Source organism: Pollicipes pollicipes, unplaced genomic scaffold (assembly GCF_011947565.3).
Source record: "Pollicipes pollicipes isolate AB1234 unplaced genomic scaffold, Ppol_2.1 Scaffold_6052;HRSCAF=7182_pilon_pilon_pilon, whole genome shotgun sequence".
NCBI lineage: Eukaryota > Metazoa > Arthropoda > Thecostraca > Pollicipedomorpha > Pollicipedidae > Pollicipes > Pollicipes pollicipes.
Window position 1 is genome coordinate 7,693,935 of NW_023596805.1, and position 24,762 is coordinate 7,718,696.

Sequence of the window (24,762 nt, forward strand, 5' to 3'; positions counted from 1 at the left end):
TAGCTAATCTACCGCTAGAACATAGTCTACAGCTCGTAAATAGTCTGCACTAATAGCTGTAGACTAGTCTATTCCTGAGAGCGGAAAATATGACGCATCTTTCCTTTGAGAAAAAAATTTCGTTTTTGTGGTGTCTTTTGCAAAAACAACACAGTTGATGCACGTGTGTGTGTACAATTCGGCTGGCCTCCTAAGCTCACCCGCGGATCATATAGGTATCGTGGAAAATTGTGGACACGCCTGTAGACACGTCGGCCACACGGAAGTTCCGTTTCCGCTTCGTGTAATCATATAGATATATATATATATATATATATTATATATATATATATATATATATATATATGTATATATATTATATATATAATATATATATAATATATATACATATACAAGGAATCATGCGACAGGCGGAGCAGGCAAAAACAGAATGCAAGTCATATCTCCAGCGGCTCCATCGACCTTTGCTTTATCACTAGCGACTGCGTAAATTGCTGTTTACGCGAGCGGCGACCTGTGTAACACCGCAGCCGATCACAAAAATTTTACATACGGGATGTTTCGCCCCGTGCGAGAATGCAAAGAAGAATGACCTTGAGCTTCTGGCCTTCGGCATCGTGAGTTCAGAGCTATCATGCTGATAGCATTCGACCTTTAGTATGCAAGAGAGAGCAGTTTAAAACTCCCAACTCATACCGCCCTGTGAAAGGTCTGCACTCATGCCAGAGACGTGCGCGCGTGCGGATCTGTTCAGAGGTTCGCCAGCCAGTATTTACACAAAAATAACAACCGCGAGACGAGCGTCCGCAGACCCCGTTCAGAGGTGCGGGAGATCAATACCCACGCAAGAGGTGCTCATGCCATACGATATTCATGCCATAAGGTACTCATGTCATGAGGTACTCGTGCCATGAAAACCCACGCCACGTACTCACACCAAGAGGTACTCATGCCAAGAGATACTCACGCCATGAGGCACACACGCAATGAGAACCGCGGATGTACTCACGCCATGAGGTCGCGGCGTGCTCAGCAGGGTACGCGTGCGGGGGTCGAGCGCGTACAGCCAAACGTCCGAGTACCGCTCGTCCACCAGCTGACCATCCGAGTGAGGCGCCACGCGCAGGATCCGCACATCGCCGCCGGCCATCTCGCTCAAACCCCTGGGGCAGGGCGCAGGGGGGGGGGGGGGGGGGTGATGGGATGGTTATGGTGTGGGGCGACCAGGCAGACCGGGTGGCTGATACGCTGCGTAGAAAGATAGTTACATGCGCGCGCATTTTCCAAATATATTATATAACATATTTTGTATGTATATAATAGCTTTTTCACCATTGGCGCTACAGTCGGAAGTGCAGATTCTAGCGCGCGAAACGAGCGAAAGTAACCTGGGTCAAGTTTCAAAATGGAGCTTCAAATCTAGTGCCAAAGTTGATGTTTTGCGGTGCGCTCGCCTTTGATGTCGACGCGCCACCTTGCCTCGAATCATTATAAGCATCATGTCAAGCTTGCTGTCGCCATTCCATAAGCTCATAAATGCAAGCAGTACAGAAAGCAAATTCAGTGTTCATCTGTACGTTTATCGTGCGTGCAACAAAGACGTCGTTGATTGCGCGACAAGCGACGTCATCTATAGCAAGAATACAGCACCATCTATAGTAAGAGCACCAGCGCCATCTATAAAAGAGCACCGGCGCCTACGATGAAGCTCAGCCGGCGCCAACTGTACCTGGATATGACGTCACGATTTTTGCCGAATATGTCGGAAGTCTGGTTCAGCTTTGCTATCATCATGTCCCGGGAATCAAGCACGTATATCGGCAAATAACAAATCTGTGAAATATCTGCATGCCTCAATAGCATTGCATGCCTTTATATATATTGCGACTATTTGAAATGCAGCACACGTAACCACAGCACGCCAGCTAACACTAAATGGGCGCTGTGCAATGTTTGCAGCTGAGAATACCGATGACATCTAGGTTCGACAAAAGGTATCTAAAATGGCCGCCAGCTGCGTACCTATCTTTATATGCCGCGTGTGTTCCCTCACAAACATAGCGGTCTCTTTGCCGACCGTACCAACGTAAAGCGATACCGCTCGGCCAGGACGTCACGTTCTCCATGGCAGCCCAAGCAAGAGGCGCTGAATTTTTGTCTTGGCTGAGGATGCATGGCAACTTTCGGCTCTTGATAATGCTCCGCTTATCCATCGATACATACAGCCGTTGAGGCTATTTACACACTGCAAGGCCGGTGGCAGTTCCATGGAAGGGAGACTGAGTCTCAAACCATCCATTCCAAGCCCATCATCTGAAATCCACCGGCCGCTTCGCCCCAGTCAGCAGCGCCTTCCATCTCCGGCACCGCAGACAGCAGCTCACCAGCCCCTTCACCCACTTCGCCACTGCTGCTCCCACTTGCTCCTGCTACCCCAAAAGCAGAGGAGGCGGCTTACCAGAACCTTGGCGCGAGTGGTGTGGTTGGCCGTGTCTGTCGCGAGGATCTGGAGACGGTGGATCCTCTGCGCCGTGTCGTCCGCCCGACGCAGCAGCCACACCTGGTGCGCGGAGGACAACGTGTGACGGCGAGAGACAAGGCGCGACTTGAAGCACAGTTGGTGTCATCCGCCCGACGCAGCAGCCACATCTGGTGCGCCGAGACAACGTGTGGCGGCGGAAGACGAAGGCGCGATGTGGAGGCAATTTGCGTGGAGAGACAACGTTTGATGGGAGACAGGCTCGTAACAGGGAGCGCACGTGACGGGAAGGTCACGTGCAAGAAAAGGAGATGCTGCGACGGAGAGGCCCACTTGTGACGGTTTGGAGACTGACTGAGAACGCGAACGAATGACTGAGATACAAATATGAGTGACAGGAGGACAATCTATGGCGGAAGGTGACGTCTGACGGGGGCGGGGAGGACTACTGTAGTTGAGAGATAAGAAGACGGCATACTGAGATCACAGCGATGACCACGGCAGTAATACTGAGACCATATGCACGACGGCGACAGAAATACTGGGACCACAGGGGTGACTGATACTTGGCGAATGAAGATTAACTCAGCTGAGGAGACAACGCGTGGTTAAGGGACGGAGGGCGGCACACATAAATGACATAAGTGAGCTTTTGGCTTCGGGCATGCTTGCGCTATTCAGTCTCATAGGCATGCAGTGGAGTTGTACTCCTGGTTTCACTTTATGGTTAAAACCAGGACACGTGTTCAAATCCAAATTCCTTTTATCAGAGCTTTTCAAAGCCATGCTGGTGACCAATATTAACCCAATAATGCAAATAGTTTTGAATCAAGACCACAACACACCTAAGCTTACCTGCCCGTTTGTCGGGTCTATGCTGTACATGGCCCGTACATGTCGGTCCGTGGCGTTGAGCGAGTATGATATATTGTCGTTTTTGTCGCCATCGGTTGCCTGAGAAATTCAAGTCGGATTCAAGTCGGATTCAAGTCGGATTCAAGTCGGACTTGTTCAGCACGGATTCAAGTGGAACAGAGAAGATATCTACTGATAAGGGCATTTTGATATTATTCCGTAGTGTAATTCCTTGACGTAAGATACGCACCACATTTGTCATCGGAAGTTGCACCGTTTTCAACAGGCATACAATAAGGAGTACAATAACCGCAGCGCATGATTCCACAAATTTTGATTTGATCCCAGCAACTAGCGAAGATTATTGTCAATCAGCCCGTGTACCTCGTTACTTATGAAGGCTCACACGAGTCCACAGTGTCAGCGTGGTTGCGTATGTAGGCAAGATGTACACACTAATACGGACATTATATGACGCAGGTTTTTATCGCCCGAATACACCCGGTGCGAGGCACCACAAAATGAAACGCCAACTTCCCCTTCGATGTGTTCAAAAGCTAAAGGGAGTGTTCCACGTATGTATAGGGTTTTGAACTGGAACGGCGGAGTCACGTAACTTTCGAATCGCTCATATCTGGTGCTCGTGCGCACGACTTTCAGGTGTAACGACCGTCAATTGGCTCTCTGTTAATGTTGTGCAATGCACGATGACGACGGCGCAGTCAAATAATGACGTGTTGTGAAGCATGTTTGAGAATCAGAGAACTTGTGTTGTCTCAGGCAGTCTTTTCCAATTAAAAGTATGCCAATAGCTATAAGCGAGCTTATTTCATCATATCTGATGCTTGCTTCAAATCTTCAAATGTGGAACATTCTCTTTAAGCTTAATAAATGCCAGCATCTAAATCGAGCGATTACAAAAGGGGACGCCACCCCGATATGTCATCGCGGGCATGCGCACAATTCTGGTCAGCAGAACCCTACACATCCCCTGACCATCCCTTATTCACTCACCTCCATGTGCATGACTTCAAAGCCGTAACCAGCGTCGTAAGGCACGCCCACAATGGAGGGCAGGTCGGTGACATTGAACCGCGGCCAGTGATCGTTCACATCCACCACGACGATCTTGATCAGGGCCTGGTTATAGCGTAGCTCGTCCGCGCTCGATCCGCGGTCGGCGGAGTTCGGCGGCGCTCTGCGAGGCGACGGGGGCTGACCTTCAGCAGCCGGGGTCAAGTACGCGTCAGAGCTGGCCGGCAGCAGGTCTGTCGTTACCAGCAGCCACACCTCCCGCGTCTGCTCGTGGTCGAGCGGACCGCTCATTCCAAGAAGGAATTGTCGTGATGGCGACGGCGAGGCGACCGGGTTGTTTGGTGCCGTTGACCGGATTCACCGTCCATCGGCGCTGCTGGCCGGAGGGGTCGAGCCGCCACGGCATCCAGATCTTGGCCGCTCGGGTGTTCTCCTCGACGCGGACCTCGTACAAGCGCCGGTCGAATGCTCGCGCCATTTCCACCTGGCTCCCTTCCGTGGCGGTTAGCTCCAACACGGCAAACGCGCGCTGGCTGGGCGAACCCAGGTCATAGGCCGCCAGGGTCAGGCGGAGAACGGTGCCAGCAGGCGAGGTCACATTACGCGCGGCCGTCACCGTGCCGGTCTCCGCGCCGATCACGAAGTCGTCGCTGGGCGTGAGGATCTTGAAGCGGACGGCGCTGTTGGTCGAGTCACTGTCAATGTCGTAGGCGGAGACGTTGGCAACGACAGTAGCTTGGACCAGCTCGGTCGGCGTGCGTATCTTGTACACGCGTACGGCGCGTCCGGTTCGTTCTGGAGCCCGCGCGACGTCGTCACCACGTCGCTGACGCCCGTGAAGACGGGGCTGTTGTCGTTGAGGTCGCGGAGCAGCAGCGTGACATTTGCGGCGGCACAGGATCCGCGGCAGGCGTCCTGTACGCTTCCTTCCAGCGGTAAGCTCGATGCCAGGTCGATGCACAGCTGGCGGCACGCCAGGATCGGCACGCGCGCCACGGTGGAGCGCTCTGAGTCCACTTTCCCCGACAGGAAGATTCGGCCGTCCTGGGTGATCCGATAGGAGCTGTCGCCGCTGGGGATGCTGAAGAGCACGCGGTCGCTCTCCGGCGACGTCGTCAGTTGTACCGTTCCCACCTCGACGTCCGTGTATTCTCCCTCATCCATGGAGAATGTCAGGTTGTGCTTGACCAGCTCGGGCTGTTTGACAAGCACCACGTCTACCATGAGAATCAGCAGGTCCTTCCGCTTGCTGCCCTCCTGCGACTGGATTCTGAGGACGACCTGGCCGGCACTGCGCAGCGGCCTTACCACTCGCACCAGGTTTTTCTCGAAGTCGATAGCGAAGTGTCTGCCACTGCCGGCTTCACCAGCTTCACCACCGCCTGGCCACACCTCCGTCACATCTCCTCCATCTGTAGAGTTATCATCTCTCCCTGCAGGCAGCGGTTGCAGGGAGATGCTTTCTGGCAGACGAAACACCACAGAGCCGGTAGGAAGACCGGAAGGGATCTGTACCGTCGCGCGCAGCACGTCCGATGCATTAGCCCCTGGTGTCGACGTCAGCAGCTGTGCGAGAATCTGTGAGGACTCGGACAATGCCCTCGAGCGAAAGTCACGCCGGTCCGTAACGTTGTCTGCTCGGCGACCTCCTTCATCTGGTCGTGTCTCGTTTTCGTCGCGACCGTGAGTGGAAGCACTCGGATCCTCGACCGGAAGGTCGCTCTTCGAAGCGAGACCTACGCTGCGGATCGTTGTGCCAGTCGCCGACCCTTTCAGTGCGCCTGAGGCCGCTCGCGGGGGTCAGCTCCGTGACCTCCTCTACATCCGGATTCCTCCGAGGTTCCCAGTCCTCGATGCGAACGGTCAAGGAGCTGTTAGATCGCAAGCCGTCCTCGTCCGTGACTTCCAGCTCGCACTCGAACACTTCCCGCTCAAACTGAGTCGCGACCACGCTCACCAGCGCCAGGGCGCTGACTTCGAACGCGCCCTCGCAGCCGGTCAGGCGGAACTCCAGCTCACTGCGCACCTCGTCCGCATCGCTGACCCTGATGGCCGGGGTCACGGTGGCCAGATCGCCAGCGGCGGCGTCGGCGGCCACGACGCCGGTGTAATGCCGGCTGCTGAAGCGCGGTGCGTTGTCGTTGGCGTCTAGTACGTTGACGGTGAGGGCGGCGGCACGCACGTGATGTTGCCGATGCCGTCGGTACTGTAGGACGACGGTGAATGAGAGCTGACGATGCTCCTGTGGGAAACGCCGGGTAGATTTAAGTTGCTGCAGTTGTTCGGCGCGGACTGTTCGTAAGTGTGAGTGGATTTCGCTGCCGACATGCTGGTCTGATACACCTGCAATTTGTTTCATGATATTGACTCATGTGTTTGCGCTAACCACGAGCTTGGACCGCACATTGGTGGCCCAGATGAAGGATGGATTAAAATGTGCTTCGAAGTAGAAGTATTTACCATTTAGTATATTTTGTTTTAAAAGTGCATTAACTGCAGCAGTTGTTTGCGCTCATGTTTGCGCTAACGAACTGCCAGGGTTTAATTACGGCTTAATTGAGATGTGACTAGAAAGTCATGCCTTTAACACTAGTACCTTATATGTTCTGTTTATAACGAAAAAGCATTCAGTGAGATTTGCTCATAAAACACCATTATTTTGGTACTTCTTGCTGTAATTTGAACGGGTTTAATATGAGTGACATCGACATGGACGAACAATCCAGCTGTGCGAATCTAACTGGCCCTTCTGAATGATTGTTATCGTTAAAGATATGTTAAAATGAAAAGACGGGAAACCGGCAAATGCAAACGGCACACCATGGCAAAACATATGGACAGTTTTCATTGACAGGTTCAGCTGGCCGACGAAACATTCAAACAGCAGACAAAAGCGATGGTATTTACACAGTGCACACTGACGAGTGCAGCCGGCGGTCGGCAGGAGTTTAAAACGGCGGACAATAGCAGCGGCATCAAATTTATGTACGCGCTGAAATGCTTACGTAAGAGTTTTAGGACTTATTTGTGAAGAAAAAACTAGTGAATTATAAAACACAGTATCGTGCCGCTTTTTGCAGCAATTCTTTTCATATCACGTACCTCAAAATCCAACGACTTTATCAGCCGAAGTTCTGCTTCGGAGGTTACTTGAAACGTGTCGTTTAGCGATGGATTCAAAATTTTTGCTTCCAAGAACTCTACAGGACGTTCATCTTCGTCAAGAAGCATGCCGACAGTGATGTTGCTGAGATTTTCCTGTAAACAGAGATAGATGAAGATCACAAGATCTATTACTGGTGTGATATCATGCAACTGGGAACTGATCGAGATTTATTTTTGTTTGCTTGACATTACTTATTTATGTTCGACTTTTATCAGCCAGTGAAGAATGCCTTTCGTAAAAGCATATGAGCTCAGGATATTGCTCCGCTGGCTTGGAATTCCTACAGCATGCACAATTTACATGCAATAGTCTACCGAACAACCACGTGCATTGCCGTACCGTTACATTGAACGCTAGTGATGCGCTCTCGAATGATTCTTCCGCGTTTTCTGGTACGATTAAGATGTCGATAATAGATGTCGTTAGGTGCGTTCCGTCGGTAATGTCGATACCAAGGCTGTATTTGGATTGTTCTGTTTCATCCAATGGCGAAGAGACTCGAATAACCCCGGTGTCATTATCCACATCAAAGGGAACTGAAATAAAAGAATACACGAGTCTGCAACATTTCAGTTCAACAAGCACCCTTCACAACGGCAAATCGAGATGGCTAAGCATTACACTCAATCCTATTCTTACAAATTTCTGCAACCGATGAGAGTTGATTGGCATGACAGCCAATCAACCTCACAGTGAATCACTTGACGTGGAACACGAATGCTCGCCTGTTGTTATCGATCGAGGGATACATGCTAATGCTTCAGTGCTATGAGATCAAATCTAAAAAGTTATTATGCATATTAGCCGTCACATGTGGTTACATTTCCAGCTCCTCCACGAACTAAACAGAGTTTGAAAGGCCCTCACATGGAGCAATGCGCGTTTGGAATCAGAATGTGACAACTGGCCTGTCCTAACCTGATCTGAATGTGACAACTGACCTGTTGCATTTCTGAGTCGAAAGGTCAGGTCGTCTCCGTCGGGGTCTTCCACGACCAGCTGACCGACGCGTGACCCCGGTGTCACGTCTTTGCCCACCCACAGCCGCTGACCGGGTGGGACGCTGAAGCGGAAGTAGCAGCGTGCATGATTGGGTGTCGGGGGACACCGGACGGAGACTGACCGGACGGAGACCGGGCACACCGGACGGAGACCGGGCACACCGGACGGAGACTGACTGGACGGAGACTGACGTGAGCTGTCACTTGGTCGCGTTGGTGAGGAGAAATGCACACGCGCATAACGGCTGGAAATAGCCAGAGTTGCGACAAACATCAGCGAATCAAACATCAGCGAATCACGTAACACGGTTGATCTGTGCGAATTACTACGCGCATGTCAAATGACCATGATGATTACAATCGGCTGAGCTCTTCTTGCTCCACAAAGCTGTACCGTCCCGCATTCTAAAATGGAAGCTGTGTTAACTCGTGCGTCGGAGTTACCTTTCATATGTCTAACTTTATAATACGTCACAAAGGCAGCCTGGAAATCAACAAAACATTGAGCTACAAGCAGGTCTGATCCCGCGCTTAGAACTGAGCGTGAGTTTATGGTGCGATATCACCGGGTAAGCGTTTTCTGAAGTGAATGAGCCGAACTACATACTTTTGGTTCACCCTGTGATATGACGTTGTTTTAGTCTATGACAACCCACGTTCACACGGAATTTCATCTCATTTCGAACATAATTTGAGCTTTGCAACGTGGTCCCGGCTCAGCGGTGTCAGAAATTGTTTAAAAAGCTCACAAAACAGAATGCATCGTCAAAAATATGTCTACCATTCCGGCATGACCCTGGTTTGCCTTGAAAATTGACCTGCTCTAAACCATGCAAGGTGTGAGTCCCCGGGCCTGGCTGGCAAGCCCTCTGATTTCATCAGGACCTGGACATCCGGTAACCTCAGCAGGGTTGAACCGTGAACGAACCACAGCTGACATCTTTGACGCAGTCAAGTTCACTGCATGGTCATCTCCTTCGCCCCGTGATTTGACCATCGCGTCCAAGATGACCTGACGGTGAGATAGGTCAACCCGTGCAATTCCAAAGGTGACCCGTGAACTGGCCATAGCCGACCAATGACCCGACTGTGTTTGACCCGGTAACCTGAAAAGAGATTGCCACGCAGCCTCACCAGAGGTTGCGTTACTATGACCCTGTGTCCCCCTATCTACCCCACGACCTCGCCTGAGTAAGCCGGTGATCTGACCCGAGCTGACCTGTAACCAAACATGGGTTAACCCGTGACCTGATCAGGTTTGACCCAGTATCCTGATCAGTGTTCTTCTCATAACCTTGCCAAAGGCCAAACGATCACTGCAGCATGACCTGACCTGAGCTGACCTGTGACCCGACCGCATTTGACTCGTGACCCGAGCGGCGTCCATCTTTCATCCCCACAAGAGGCAGTGTACTCTGTAACCCGATCAGTGAACATGTGGCGGTTATGCATGTGAACTGCTCAGGTCACCCCGTAACCTGAGCTGGCCCATGACCTGACCTGGGTGGACGGACGTTTCTGACCCGCACCAGCACAGTCACCACAGCTAGCGCGCTGCGAGTCTCCCCGCGGGTGACCGGCGCGTCCTCCGCGCGCACGAACAGCACGTAGGAGCCGGCCTGCAGGGGGCGCCGCTGGCGCAGTTCTCCCGACGAGGAGGAGATGGAGAACGCCGGCTGGCCGCCCGTTAGCGTGTTGTTCTCGAATGAGAACGTCACGCGGCCGTTGACGCCCTCGTCGGGATCGGTGGCTTCCACCTGGTGATGGTGCGAGGCTTGGAATAAGGCGAGGGTCGCAATGTTGTGGTAACGTTATTTGCGTCGAAAGATGGAATCAGAATTGAAAGATAGAAATATCTCGAAAGAAGCACACGAATATGTTGAGTTTTAGAGAACCCTGCGACTTATTTGTGGCACCATATGTTCATGAAATCCAAGCTGTTTTGATGAAGAACTTGCTCTCATGTGCTTCCCAATTACAGCATGGTACCTACACTAAATACACATTTTTCGTGATATATGTATATATATATATATATATATATATATATATATATATATATATCAGGATAAATTAGTTATATCATGATTTCAGACACCCACGTGTGCGTACATGAACACCAACATCTCGTGGAAGCATACAAAAAAAATGTAAATCGTTGAAGGTAGTGGAATGATACCTGATTATTATCGCAATCCTGACAGACCATAAGCCGACATGTTTCAGCAGCAGCAAACGTTATGAATCAAAACCCTTCTGAAGCCCTTAAGCCACGTCTACATCGGGCTTATAGAATACGGTCTACCGTTTTCTTTAGGTACTGCTCCCTTTCGTGCGCATCAATTGCTTGTAACACCACGCAGCAACCACTTACCCGTCCAATAACCCTGCGAAGAGAGCTATTGCCATCCACGACAAACTGGTACGTGTTCGTTGGTAGGAACTTCGGGTTGTTGTCATTCGAATCCAACAGATTGATGATCACCTTTGTGAAAGACCTTGATTGCCTTCTGAAAGAGCGGCGCGGCAGAGCAACATTATTTGGCGTTCCAACAGAAGAGCAATTCCCCAGTGAATTAGAAGGCAAAATGACGTATCGAGACGAAATGGTACAAAGAGGAAGGGATGGAGAGAGGAAGCTTTAGATCAAAGCAGCGAAATATTTCGTTGCACAAAATGATGCCTTTTTTAGTTATCGGACCTAGCGCATCTTATGGTAAATGAGAACTTTCTGATCTTACCTCAACACACTCGGAGTTAGTTCGTCGGCGTAAATGTCCAATTTCAGCTGCGACTGCTCCTCGCGGTCCAACTTGGACTGATCCGCCACCGTCAGCCATCCTGTTACCGGGTTGAGTCCAAATGCTCCCGAGGGGTCGTCCAGGCTATAGGTGAAGTTGGCGTTGTCCCCCTGAGGCCCAGAGGCACATGTGTGAGATATCGACCGACTGATCATTCTACCTTTGCAGAGCTCAAGTGCTTACACCTTTCCGCGAGAAGACATCCAGGTTCATACGCTGAGGCATTAGGTGGATATCGCTGCATTTACCAAAACCGTAACTGTGTTCTGTTATCCTTCATCGCTGTTTTCCAATACACTGTTCCAGCATGCCAGTGATGATTTGCTTGGCCGGTAGGCTTCAAGGGCCATTTCAGCATCTTGATGCCTGCTCAACAATATCGAATCAAGCTGGTATGTTTGTAGCCGATGGTTCAAACTTGTGGTCCCGGCATAGTGGTGGCATATCGCTGTCGACTTGGCAGCACATGGCTCATGTTGTTGTCATGTATTACTTGGCCCACCGCCACACAGTTGCCGACTTTGTGACCATCAGAGGCCCACCACCACTTTTCCCTTGCTAGCATAGGTTGCCCATCACAACCGTCGGCTTACTGTCATCATTTTCCCACCACTACACTCCCACTGTATGCATTAGTTACGAAACACCAACCCTCTTTCACCGGCATCAGCTGGCATGTGGTCACCAACCTCACCTTGTCGGCGTCCGTGGCGCGGACCTGGACGATGCTGAAGCCCCGCAGCAGGTTCTCGATGATGCTGATGTTGTAGCGGTCCACGAGGAAGTCGGGCCGGTTGTCGTTGAGGTCAGTGACCGTCACCACCACGGTGGCGCGCGCTGACCTTGACCTGTCGTCCGTCTGCCACGCCTCGACCGTCAGCGTGACCTCGTCCTGAGGTCAGACAGGGCGTAGTGTCCAGTCGTGGCGCTGGGATTAGAGGTCAGCCGCGGTCGCGAGCGGCCGGCATTGTTCGCGGCTTCCGCGCCGACTTGACGCGCGCAAGCAGGGATATTCAACGCGCCTAGTGGGGATGTCAACGCGCCAAGCGGTGATGTCAACGCGCCAAGCGGGGATGTCAACACGCCAAGCGGGGATGTCAATGCGCCGCCGACGCTTCCCCGCGTTGATGAATTGCTCAAGCTGAGTAAAACGAGCCGCTGCCGGATACAGCTGGAGAATATCTGGGTCGGAAAAAGCGCAAGTTTTTGGGGTTCACGCAGGTGAAAACGAATCTTTAGGGTACACATACGTGAAAACGAGCTTCAACAAACCATTCGCACCAGATGAGCATTCTTGTCGAAAGTTGTTAAATATTGCCCACAAAGCTACTTACGTTTTCTAACTGCTCGCGGTCGAAAGTTTTCACCAGCGTCAGGGCGCCGGTGGCGGAGTCCATGCTGAAATGTTGCCCAGTGTTGCCAGATCGAATACGGTAGTTAAGCCGCTGGTCGATTGCCAGATCGCCGTCGTAGGCCAGGATTGGTGGCTCCGTGCGCAGAAGGAGCTGAAGGGATCTCATCTGAAAGATGTAATCTGTGATAAGACCCAGTGCGAAAGAAAAGGTGAATATATGTTCGAAATAATATTGGCATAATATAATTTCGACCACATTACGATTTTACGTACTAGTCTTGTTGTCCATATGACAATGCTTGTGCTTCATGCATTTTCCGTTTTTGATATTTTGTTATATTTGCCATTGTCACAATCACGAACACTACAGCGATTTTCAACAGCGTGCCTTACTCTTGCAAAGCAAAAACATTGTGTGACTTCATATTTATTTTGCAGCCATTGATCAGTGAATGTGGTAACCAGCCTGTAAGGCGACACATTTTTATACAGACCTAGCGAGTACAATCAAGATGCATTTGCTATGGCACGAATACCTTCCTGTGGCTGACAATAGTGGAAAGTAGATTGTGACCAGTGTGCTTGGTAGATATGCTTATGATAGCATCTGAAATATAAGTATATATTTTATATCTATAGAAGATATTGATATGGAAAATATAGATGAGCTTAAGTAGATCTAAGCATATCTACCAAGATAGATGGCAGCAGTGCACATTAACTCGAGATGTCCACGATGGATTGCAGTTGCATACTGACCAGGTTGCTGAAGCCATCGGTAGATGGCAGCAGTGTGTACCGACCTGGGGGCCGGGATACTCGGTGACGCTGGCCCGGTAGATGGCAGCGGTGAAAAGGGGCGGCTGGTCGTCACCGTCCTTGACTGAGATCGTCAGCTGAGCCCGGCTTAGACGGGCCGGGGCGCCGCGGTCCTGTAAAAGTGCAACAGTGTAAAAGTGTTTGGATTTCTGTAAGAGTTAGTGTGGGAAAGTCGCGCTTATTTCTGCAATAGGACGGGAAAGTCGCGCTTATTTCTGTAAGAGTTAGGGCGGTAAAGTCGCGCTTAGGAACGCAAGGCGCGAGCTATATGGTAAATTGATTGATGTAAGACGATTTAGAACGGTTTTTCAGCGGTTATTTGCGCCAACCTCACATTTTACGTTGCAAAATTTAGTGCATGGCGAACATTCTGAAAGAAAAATCTCACTGGCGCTTACGTTGGAATCCAGCCGCGTCAAAAATATTAAAAACGACATTGTTGGCGGGGTGTTGGTCATTATTCGTATTATGTACCAACCCATAAGCAAAGCTAAATCCGATCTTCGACACGCTCTTTTCTGCAGGCAGCATAGAAGAAGAAGAGGAACAGCAAAAAAGTCATAGCAAGCAATGCGATCTTTATGGAAAACTCCCCTTCGCGCATTGGGTCATGGCTCAGTGAGTAATCACCCAACTACCATGTGGCAAACACGGCTGCCATATCGTAACGTCATCGTTTGAGAGTCGGCCATACCCCGAAGAAAAACCACCGTCACCTTGTGGCACTTTGCGAATTGCCAGTGCACGATGTGAGCTCGAGAGATGTGAGATGTGAGCAAAGCAAACGTGCCTTGCTCAAACGCCAACGTCGTCAAACGTCATACGTCACAATCCAAGTCGTCACACGATATCGGTCTTTAGCAGCTCGGGGCTTACCACAGCGTGATGTGACTTTTTGAAACGGGCAGCGTTCGTTTTCAGAATTGCAGCCAACCATATATAAGGCAATCTGATGACGTCACGCGTGACACTGCACGCACTTTCATCATACTGCAGGATGCGTGAATCGTTACCTCAATACGAATGAAAATACGTCGCAGGAGAAGGGAGTGAAGAGAAACATGCGTTCTGACGTTTACAGCCGTCTGCACAGCCTGATATCGACGCATGGATGCCTGGTTACAGTCGCGCCATGTCGAGTTTCACGCCTCGTCGTGGCCAGAGACGGTTCGCAGTAATTTACAGTGCTGTGCTGTACAAGTGGCACCTGGCAACTGCGCCCTGATTGGAAACACAGCTTGAATTACATGGAACCATTTGCTTTCTCGCTACGTCAAATGGCCCATGCCAAGCGATCGACTTTGGTTGATGGATGCATGACGTTCAGATTCGACACAGACCCACGCACAATAGCGCTTGACGTGCGAAACTAAAGCCCCTTTTGAAAATCATGTCCAGTTTGAGGTGACATCAGCCGTCTTCTTCTGGAATCTGTCACATCTTACCGAAGCTGTGATGGTTAAATTCATTTCCCTGTCGCCGTTCTCAAAGTCGAACGGTTTCTCGAGTACGACTGCAGCGCCGCCTCGGGGTAGCGGCGACAAGCTGAACTTCAGGTTCTCGTTGCCGTTCGATATCCAGTAGTAGATGTCGCTGTTAGCGGTGTTGGCCTTGTCCTTGTCCCTTGCCATGATGCCGTCGTAAATCATCATTCCTGTGCGACGACAAGGCAAGAGATTGTCTTGTCACGTATGGTCGTCATTTAGAGTCTCGTAAATACCCAAATTCCTTTATGTTAGAATGATATGTCCGATACGGCCCAGCCATAAACACTTCAAGGAGCAACCCAGTGACCAAACAAGAAGCAGAATATCTCGCAGATTCAGATACAGCTTTTCACAGAACGCAGCACAGGACCGTCAGAGTTCTAATGATCACACTAAATGTATGAAATCTTCAGAGCTCTAATTTTTCCGAATGCATAAAACGTTTCCAAGGATTTTAAAAGGTAACCACGTAAAATAGCGTCGACAGTCATGCCACAACCACATAACGCGTGTCCCGGTCATCTGGCCCTGGCTTTTGCGCGTGAGGTCCTCCACAGTGGTCTCGTTCGGACGTGATCTCGTCCAAAGAAGCCTGGTAGACGTGACTGATTTTTGGGCGTAAGCTCGTTCACGGTAACCCAGTACGCGTCACTGAACTTGTGACGCGATCTTGTCCAGAGGAATGGGTACGGGATACTGACCTTTTGGGGCGATCTTGTCTAAGGAAATGGGTACGGGCTACTGACCTTTTGGCGCGATCTTATCTATAAGAATGGGTACGGGCTATTCACATTTTGGGGCAATTTTGTCTAAAAGAATGGGTACGAGCAATCTTTAAGGGGAGAGCTCGTTTTCAGGAACTGCTACGGACTACTGACCTTTTGGGGTGAGTTCGTCTACAGTGACCTGGTATGGGTCACCGACGAACACCGGGGGATGGTCATTGACGTCTTCGATGTAGAGTGTGACCAGCAGCGAGTCCGAGCCCTGCAAGCAGAGTGGGGACGTGATGAGTAGGGGTAAAGCGGTCGCAGTGCCTACTTCGTGGTTGATAGATCCTAGATAGGTTTCCGTCCAAGCAAACTATTACTACTTGCTATTACTAAATTACCACTACTTACTGCGCTGAATTTCGCAAAACCGTGGAGCGCTAATGGCATAGCCGTCACGCGCATCGATGAATAAACCATCTTGCTTTCCGCATGTATTCTTTAATGTGCAGCAAACCGTAGTGTCTGCTCGCACAGACCGCAACTTTCGGTGCCAAAAATATATTGACGAGTGCTTTTGAGGTGGATAAGAAGTTGTAAAGGCCGCACATCCCTTTCGGAACAGTTGTCTCAGATCTTCAGTGGACGTTTGACACCTAATGACAGCATATTGTTTTTTAATTCGCCATTAGAGAGCATGCATGCATTATGCAGCAGCTCGAGCAAGCGAGTGATCGGAACGAATGCGCCCGAAGCATGCAGCTATTCAGCTGCATCTGTGTTTGACGTGAGCTAGAACCTGATTATTACCCAACCAAACTGTCTTCGAGAAACGCACGCCACGGCCAGATTCCTATCATTTGCACTGCACAGGCGTCTCGCAATAGCACGGAGGAAAACACTGCAAGGAAAACAAGCACCAAAAAGCATTGCAAATACATCGGAGTAAACGTGTTCTATGTGCAGGCACGTAGTATTCCTTCTGCCGCAATTCATGTTGGCTGATGTTTTTTTTCACCACGCACATTGGGTTTCACAAGTTTTGTCTTAACTCACGGTTCTGCAATTGAGTCTTGACGTTTCAAGGAGTACTGGCTGTTGCGTCACATCACCTGATAACTTTCGAACGGCCGTGTAAGGTTATCAAGCCACAAATTGCACGGATCAACATGCGCGCGTCGCCGAGCCTGCACCGCAGCGCGTGCCATGCCCCAGACCGCATAGTCACGCCCATACACGGCAAAATCTTCATTTTTGCTTGTCGTTGTCATGCGTTCCGTCTATCGCGTCTTCTGTCTCGAAAGCTCCTTCACTGGCTTGTGCCGAGGTGATGTCAGTGAGGTATTTCTGTCATTGCGGTGACACTGCTAAGTTGATTGCTCAAACTGGTTAAGGATCTGCATAAATCGCACATGTTCACTAGATGTGTTGTGCATAGGTCGCACATGGTTACTTGATGTATTGTTATACGCACTGTCATCGACTTTTGGAACGGAGCCTTGCCGGACCAGTGATCGTCACGAAACCCACCCTGACAAGATAGGCGCATTGATTGACCTTTTTAACATCTTAACGACGTCTGCACGGCTACCACATTTAGCGAGTGCTGAGTGCCCCTTTACAAGCAACCCGGTCATAGCTTGTATAAATTTGCAAGGGTGTTTAAACAGCATATGTGTTAAGAAAGAATGCAGAAATTGAGACCTAAGAAACTGAGGAACTAATCCAAAAGCACAGAGGTAAAAATAAAAATTAAAGTGAGAACTGTAGCGATGGCTGGTTGAGTTCTTAAGCTCACTTATAACGTTGTCAGGGTAGGTCAGCATTAACAATTCTGAGTAACGAGGCAGAAGTCACGCCTTTTCGAAGCCGGCATTTTCCAACAACACAACAGTCCCAAGTCGAAGAATCGCAACATAACACGCTGAACCAGATTCACGACGAAAGAGGATTATGACCGCTCTTAGGCTGCAGGTCAGCGGATGTTAATGACCTTGTTTGGCTCCAAAATGGTCCTTGGCCTATTTGACATGACCACCGTGCCTCAGGATTATCATTGGTTACCTGTCCCATGCTCCGGGTGACCACTTGTCGCCCCTGAACCGACATTTCAAATCAAGGTGGCCCCAAAAGCCTACCGAAATAACTTTGAAACATTTATAATAAATTATGAGTATTTCAACGGTTGACCTTCACGAGGACCATTCTTAGGAAAAGACGTGCACAACGAATGCATGATCCAATTGGTCAAATGGCACGGTACTGTCTTCAGCCGTATATTTTGTTTCGGGGTCCCAGACGTGCCCCTGGGCTCACATGCCCGTCCCCCCCTCTTTCGATGACATGGTTCTCCAAAAAATCCCGGCATGCTTTTAATCTCAGCATCAGCCTTCCACCCTGGCGATGTTTATGTTTTACTTATCCCTCTCTGTGTCCCAACTCATGCCTCTGCTGTTTATCACTGCTTGCCTATGCCCCTGTGAGTATCAAACTGCCCTCGTTCTCCCAGCCCCTGCTGCGCTGCCCCATCCCATGCCCTGCTCGCACTTGCCCCTGTTCCCATCCGTCTATTCCCTTGTCTATCCATGTCCCTGCCTATCCCCGTTAAGCCTGTTTGAATCGTGTCTCCGCTCTGCCTGTCCCTGTTCCCAGACGCCAGTGTCATGTCCATGTCAGTCCCTGTCCCTGCCCATTTGCGTCCCTGTATGCTCCTAGCCTTTCGTTGTTGACCCGGCTTATCTCTGCCTTGCCAGTCACTACCACCCTTTGCACGCACCAGTTCACCGATCCCTTCGCACCCGTGCCCTGCCCTGCCCTGCCCCTGCCCTGCCCTGCCCTGCCCTGCCCTGCCCTGCCCTGCCCTGCTCTGGCCTGCCCTGCCCTGCCCTGCCCTGCCCTGCCCTGGCCCTGCCCTGCCCTGGCCCTGCCCTGCCCTGCCCGCTCTGCTTGGCCTGCCCTGCCCTGCCCTGCCCTGCCCTGCCCTGCCCTGCCCTGCTCTGGCCTGCCCTGCCCTGCCCTGCCCTGCCTGCCCTGCCCTGCCCTGCCCTGCCCTGCCCTGCCCTGCCCTGCCCTGCCCTGCCCTGCCCTGCCCTGTTCCTGCTCTGCTCTGGCCTTGCCCTGCCCCTGCCCTGCCCTGCCCTGCTCTGCCCTGCCCCTGACCCTGGTAGTCTCCGGTCGCGGCGCGTCCCGTCGTGACGGTGCCTCGCGCGGCCGTCACGGCCGTGGCCCGCAGCGTCACGTCGGACCATCACGTGCGTCACGCGCCGTGGCCGAGGTTACGTGCGCACGGTGTGACGCCCCCGAGTTGTGCCGGGCTCGGAGAGGACTGGGCGGCGGTCGGGAGATGGGCCAAGGAAAGAGAGGCGGGGTTTTGAGGACCATTAGGGGATGCATGCTGCATGAGCGCGTACATGCTTAGGTGTATGTGAGTGTGTATGATTGACTATAGTGTATATAGTGAGTGTGTATGGGAGACTTAAGTGCATATGATGAGTGAATATAAGTGAATAAGGTATACATAGTGAGTGTATATGAGTGAGTACAGTGCACATAGGTATTGTATATGGGTGGCTATAGTGCATATAGTGAGTGTGTATGAGAGTTCACGGGATTTTTTTCAGTTATTACGCATGGTGAACGTGGTTCGAGGGAAACGCGGGTTTCAAGCAAAACCGTAAAGCTCTAGTGAGTATTCCTTGCTTTGCACAATTGGAGTTGGTTGTGCTCGCCTGAGTAATGAAACATCAAGTGCTACTTTCGCTACTCAATCTCATTGATCATGCTGAGGCGCGTTTTGTGCGCCACAGCTATTGGTGACGAGTGCGCTGGTCTTGATATTGCCAAAGCGTTTGACTGGCGGACGTGAATGCCCACAATTGCATCAATTGGTCAAATGACACGCATGGTCGCACTAACCACGGACGTACTGCAAATAAACTGCAAATGGGTGAAACTTTCGGTAAAACCTATGGATTGTTGAAGTCGTTCAAAAGCGTTCAAAGAACCGGTCTCAACAAAAAAGCTTTCAAATGTTTGTACACCCCACAGGAAGACCAAGCTGAAATTCCAAGAGGAACCTTTGTAACCTCAACACCTGCCGGATAACGAATACGTAGACCTTTAAGCATTTGGCATTTTTGGCCCTTTCGATAGGCAAATCAACACTTCTACTTAATCTCATAGTGCTGTTGCAGTTGCGGCACAGTTGCAGCACAATGGCGTTACCGGCTCTCATTTTTAGGATACTTCTAGGTAATGCTCGCTTACCAAGTGGCCAGTGTTTAACTTTGCCTTTTAAGGAAATCAGAGCTTTTTGAAATTATGACAGCGAAAGCAGTGAAGACGTGACAAAACTATGTGGCACGGGACGCCTGACAACGACTGGCAACAGCTACAGATGTCATGTGAATGATGTGAACTGTGAGGCGGCGCCTTTGAAGAGGCGGCGCCTATTCCCCGTATGAAGCTCCCAAATATTTTATTTCGGTGTGCTCAAACCTTTCAAATATTACAAAGAGCATGTGCTTAGTATTATGCATGACGAAACGAGTTCAAGAGCAGGCAACGTTGCGTGATATCAGCCGACAGTAACTATACGCGCCGTGAGCATGACACCCCTGGTTCAGTGAACTACAGGTGGCGTGAGGCTGCATGAGGACCACGAACGGCGTTGCTTATTATCTCACAAAACATTCGTCGAATATGGAAGCGCACTTTGAGGGCGTGGCCTACGGAAACCATTTACGTCTTCAGCGTCTCTCATCGCTAAATTACCGTGTCAGCGCATGTCATAAGCACCCAAATTCGCCTGCCCTCTGAAAAGAGCGGCGGCAACAAAAGGCCTTCGACAAACAATCCCCGACCAGTCTCACATCGCCGGTGTCGCAGAACACAGCAGGTCTTTAACGTCTCCCGACCCCAGTCATCGGACACCGAGGGAGACCCGTGACAGCCACGCGCCGGAACCGCTGTCGCTGTTCAAAACCAGCGGACCGAAGGAGTGCCGCAGGGGCTGTCGTAGGGCCGCACCGATTTTCCGTCACGGCGAGGCGTGCGTCCAATGTTTGCGGACGGGCTGTGCTCATGCAGCTGGGTGTGATAGGGAAAATGATGAGTCCTTCTTCTAGGTCTTTGGCTTTGGGACTAGAGTGAAATTATAACTGCTAATGCCATTTGTATGCCTTTTCTTTGAGATGATTTGCAAAGATAGAACGGAATCAAGTTAATCCATACCCCTGGTGCTGCATGGAATTAGCCTCAGCTTCTGGTGGATGATACCATGGGGTCATCGATTGTGCATTAATAGGGGGTATAACTTAGAAAAGGGGAAATGATCTTCATGCTACAATAATTATATGGTAAAGGCTTCTTCAGATAATTTAGCCGACGGTCCTGAATTAGTTGTGGGGAAAAAGGGGAACGCATTGGCCGCGCGCTCCCCCCCCCCCCCCCCCCTCTCTGAGCCATGAATATGATGTTTTCATGTAATTTATGTTTTCATGGTATCCAGTGATCATGAGTGCAACGTAGAGTTTTCTTCATAACCGGGTCTCTGCAATAGCTTTTCGTGCGTTCTCGCAGGTTTACCGTGGCGTAAATTCTCCTACCATGTGAACCCACTTCCAGATGCAAATAAAGTCACCCATTCGAAATTCACATGACCACGGCCGGCGTCCATACTGTCAACATACCACCACACGTGACTCCGTGGCAATTGTCTACCAACAGAACCATCAGCCCGTTAACGAATCCTGCCCCAAACGACGCCGGCTGACCCTTATTCCAGAGTTCCTTCTCACGGGTAAAACGTGCACGGGTCCGGCAGGCCCGGGTGACTTTCAAGGGCAGGATGGACGTGGGAAGCGTGGCTGACGCGTGGGTCTCGCCCGCCGCAGCGCTCTCACGTCCCAGAGACACGATTGGCTCCCTGGAGACGGAGGCGCCCGTCTGCGGGTGGTGTCGCGGCAGGGAGTTGCCGGCGTGTGCTGGTGGCTGCGCTTTCTGAGAGCGGGTCGTGTTTGCACTGTCGATTGACGGATGACGTCTGACGGATGGAGAACTGGCAGGGGCGCTTGAAACTTAAATGGAGTTTGGAGTTGTAGGCTTATGCCATATTTTCGCACATGAATACATAATTATAATATAATATATTATATTATATATATATATTATATATATATATGGATAGATATAGATATAGATATAGATATAGACATAGATATAGATAGAGAGAGAGAGAGAGAGAGAGAGAGAGAGAGAGAGGAGAGAAGATGAGAGAGAGAGAGAGAGAGGATGAGAGAGAGAGAGGAGGAGGAGAGAGAGAGAGAGAGAGAGAGAGAGAGAGAGAGAGAGAGAGGGAGGAGAGAGAGAGAGATTATATATAGATATGTGTGTGTGGTATATTAAACCTAAAAAAACGCTTAAAACATGTTTGCATTTAACTGCCCCAACGCAGCTGCCAGTGCCCTGCTCTAAGCGATATATATATGTATATTATATATATATATATATATATATATATATATATATATATATATATATATATATATATATATATGCATTAATGATATTTACACTGAATTAGATGGTGGTCGGGTTTGAGACAAATCGCTGGCGCATTATTTCACAGTACCTGCGCTTAGAGCGGGCACTGGCAGCTGCGTTGGGCAGTTAAATGCAAACATGTTTTAAGGCGCAAGTTAAAATCGAAAAGTTTTAACCACGCTGCCAGATTCTTTTTTGCGCAATAGGTTTGTCTCTGTTTATGCGTGCATGCATTTCTGTGTGTTTTCATCCCTTATCAATTTTCTTTGCTTTTACATGCTGCTTAATCTCTCAGACTGTTGACACATAATAGCCACGTATGTTTGTGGAGTGTCAGTTGATATAAAATATAAATACAATGCGAATGAAATTCAATCACACAACATGTGTATCGTGCTTCCAGTACCTGATCCCGCGCAAAAATCTACAGATTCAATACCGATACCAACACACCGATATCCAGATACCGATACTGATGCCGACACCAACACCAATCAATACCGATTGATTACCCGACCCCATTAGCTCTTATTTTGATGATGGCCCGACCTTCAATAAACAGCAGTCAGAAGGTTCAGGTTGAATAAGGACATCAAAAACCGTTGATATTGCTTATAAAAACGCTTAATGTTTACAGATAATGCTCATGGACATGCGCGCATTCAAACAACCTTCCAACATCCCCAAAAGAACACCTCACATCCTCACAACATCTCCAAAAAACACCTCCCATTCTTCCAACATCTCTGAAAACACCTATCCTCACACTATCCTCACCACCCTCTCATCATCCTCTCTTCCTCCTCAAGCAGCTGTTTCCGCCACTTCGTCAGCCAGAGACCGCATAACGGAAGTCGGCGGTGGCGCCCGACCGTCCGTGCCGCGGCGCGGTGACCTGTGACCCTGGCACGCGCGTTCTAAGGCGCCGCCCAACCAGACACGCCGGTCCGTTCGCCCGCGCGGCAAACCACCCGCGTGGCAAACTGCCCGCGGGCAGACGCGCGCAACTGAACCGGACGCGACGTCGGGGCAGAGGCGTTCCAAGGGAGCTCGTTCACAGAGGCTGGTGAGGTGGACATTTTCAGGGTTGATCGCGATGGTTAGTTGTAAACTGGAAACATGCGCAGCGCATTGCACATCAGCTGATGAAGTGACCTCGCATTATGCCACCTGTCTCGGTCACGCCCCTGCGCCCGGCGGACGTGGGAAGTCTGCGATAAAATTGGGCTGTGACCGGGCCATTCTCGCCTGCGATGGAGATTGATCCAGCGCACGTAACAAAGCACGAAATCGCGGGGCGCAGTTACGTGGGTGATATATCAGGTGTCGAGGAATCCTAGAGCGGCGATAGAGCAATTCTGGTGCTCTTGGATGAAATGGGTTCTTGGGTGAAATGGGAGTCGAAATGTCGCGGATGGCTGGTGTTGCGGTGCGTGTTTACGGGTATGTGTTTTACTCATTGCATCTTGAAGGCCACCGACGAGGTCTTGAAATATCATGTTTCAAAGACGTCCCAGGTTCACGTGCACGCTCCATGTGCGTACTTTTGAATCACGTGCAAGCATTGTTTTTTGAGGCATCTATCTGACAGGGCTGGAAATGATGTTCTGCACAATTTGAATACTCATGCCGATTTCGAAATAAATATAAATGGTAATCTACTCCACAAATTGCATATTCTCTTCACACCGCATAACAGCCAACGGAATCTTACACATCACGCATTTCATGCGCAGACATGCATCTCAATTTATGCCGACGCTTTTGCATTGTTAACCCGCATTCCGCAAAACTCTCCAACCGCCTTGAGCTTACTGTACAAATGAGAAGGCACCGGTGAAGAACAGCTGACCTGTCGCCTCACCGGCGGCTTCTTCTTAGTCATCAAACTTGACGGGAATCTGTCGCGTTTGAAGGTACTGAACCAAAATTCAGAAAGGGGCAAATAAGTTCCCTTGTAACTTTTTTGGCAGGCTGAAAAGAAAAAGAAAAGAAAAGAGAAAAGTGGTCTTGACAGCACAGTTCCTCTGTTTAGTAAATAAGCCCCTTAATGCTTCATTCCTTGATTACGCCATCATATCTTGCCTAACATTGATTGAGAGCCAATTGGCGGCCGTTATATCTGGAGTTCGTGCTCACGAACGCCAGATGGGAACGCCCCGACAATGATATGTTTTGGCCTTGACAGCCCCATGGCTCGTGGAATGGCAGATTCGAGTGACGTTATTATAACGTCATGAATGTCAGGGTGATTTTTAAAACACTTTCCTATAAATACTCTCCCCATCTTCGCGGGTATGTAACTCATAAGCTATAGTGGCCTAGGTCTTAAAAAAGGCAGGGCTGTGAACCGCACCGGATCATCTGCAAGATGGCTATTTCAGTTCAAAACCTCACACAAATGTGGAACACTCCTTTTAACATTACAACCGAACGTTAGTGGAGGGGATTGCAACATACAGGACCGTCAGCCCCCGTGCGCCAGGCAGGGGTTCACCTGGCAGGCACTGTA

The 24,762-nt window shown here is 50.2% G+C and overlaps 1 protein-coding gene across 1 annotated transcript in view; it reads right to left on the minus strand.

Annotated features, from left to right (window-relative positions):
- Positions 1–1,340: 1,340 nt before the first annotated feature.
- The window catches only part of LOC119104749 (protocadherin Fat 4), a 33,827-nt gene continuing 10,405 nt past the window's right edge, over positions 1,341–24,762 (minus strand). The window contains exons 4-21 of the mRNA XM_037228469.1: positions 15,876–15,984; positions 14,956–15,164; positions 13,495–13,623; positions 12,672–12,857; positions 12,032–12,229; positions 11,278–11,447; positions 10,911–11,046; positions 10,037–10,293; positions 8,477–8,598; positions 7,875–8,071; positions 7,472–7,627; positions 6,110–6,611; positions 5,148–5,802; positions 4,822–5,049; positions 4,349–4,655; positions 3,335–3,433; positions 2,459–2,560; positions 1,341–1,361 (exon numbers count right to left, since the gene is read on the minus strand). Coding sequence (XP_037084364.1) covers positions 1,341–1,361; positions 2,459–2,560; positions 3,335–3,433; positions 4,349–4,655; positions 4,822–5,049; positions 5,148–5,802; positions 6,110–6,611; positions 7,472–7,627; positions 7,875–8,071; positions 8,477–8,598; positions 10,037–10,293; positions 10,911–11,046; positions 11,278–11,447; positions 12,032–12,229; positions 12,672–12,857; positions 13,495–13,623; positions 14,956–15,164; positions 15,876–15,984 — 3,783 coding nt within the window. The remainder of the gene's footprint in view (positions 1,362–2,458; positions 2,561–3,334; positions 3,434–4,348; positions 4,656–4,821; positions 5,050–5,147; positions 5,803–6,109; positions 6,612–7,471; positions 7,628–7,874; positions 8,072–8,476; positions 8,599–10,036; positions 10,294–10,910; positions 11,047–11,277; positions 11,448–12,031; positions 12,230–12,671; positions 12,858–13,494; positions 13,624–14,955; positions 15,165–15,875; positions 15,985–24,762) is intronic.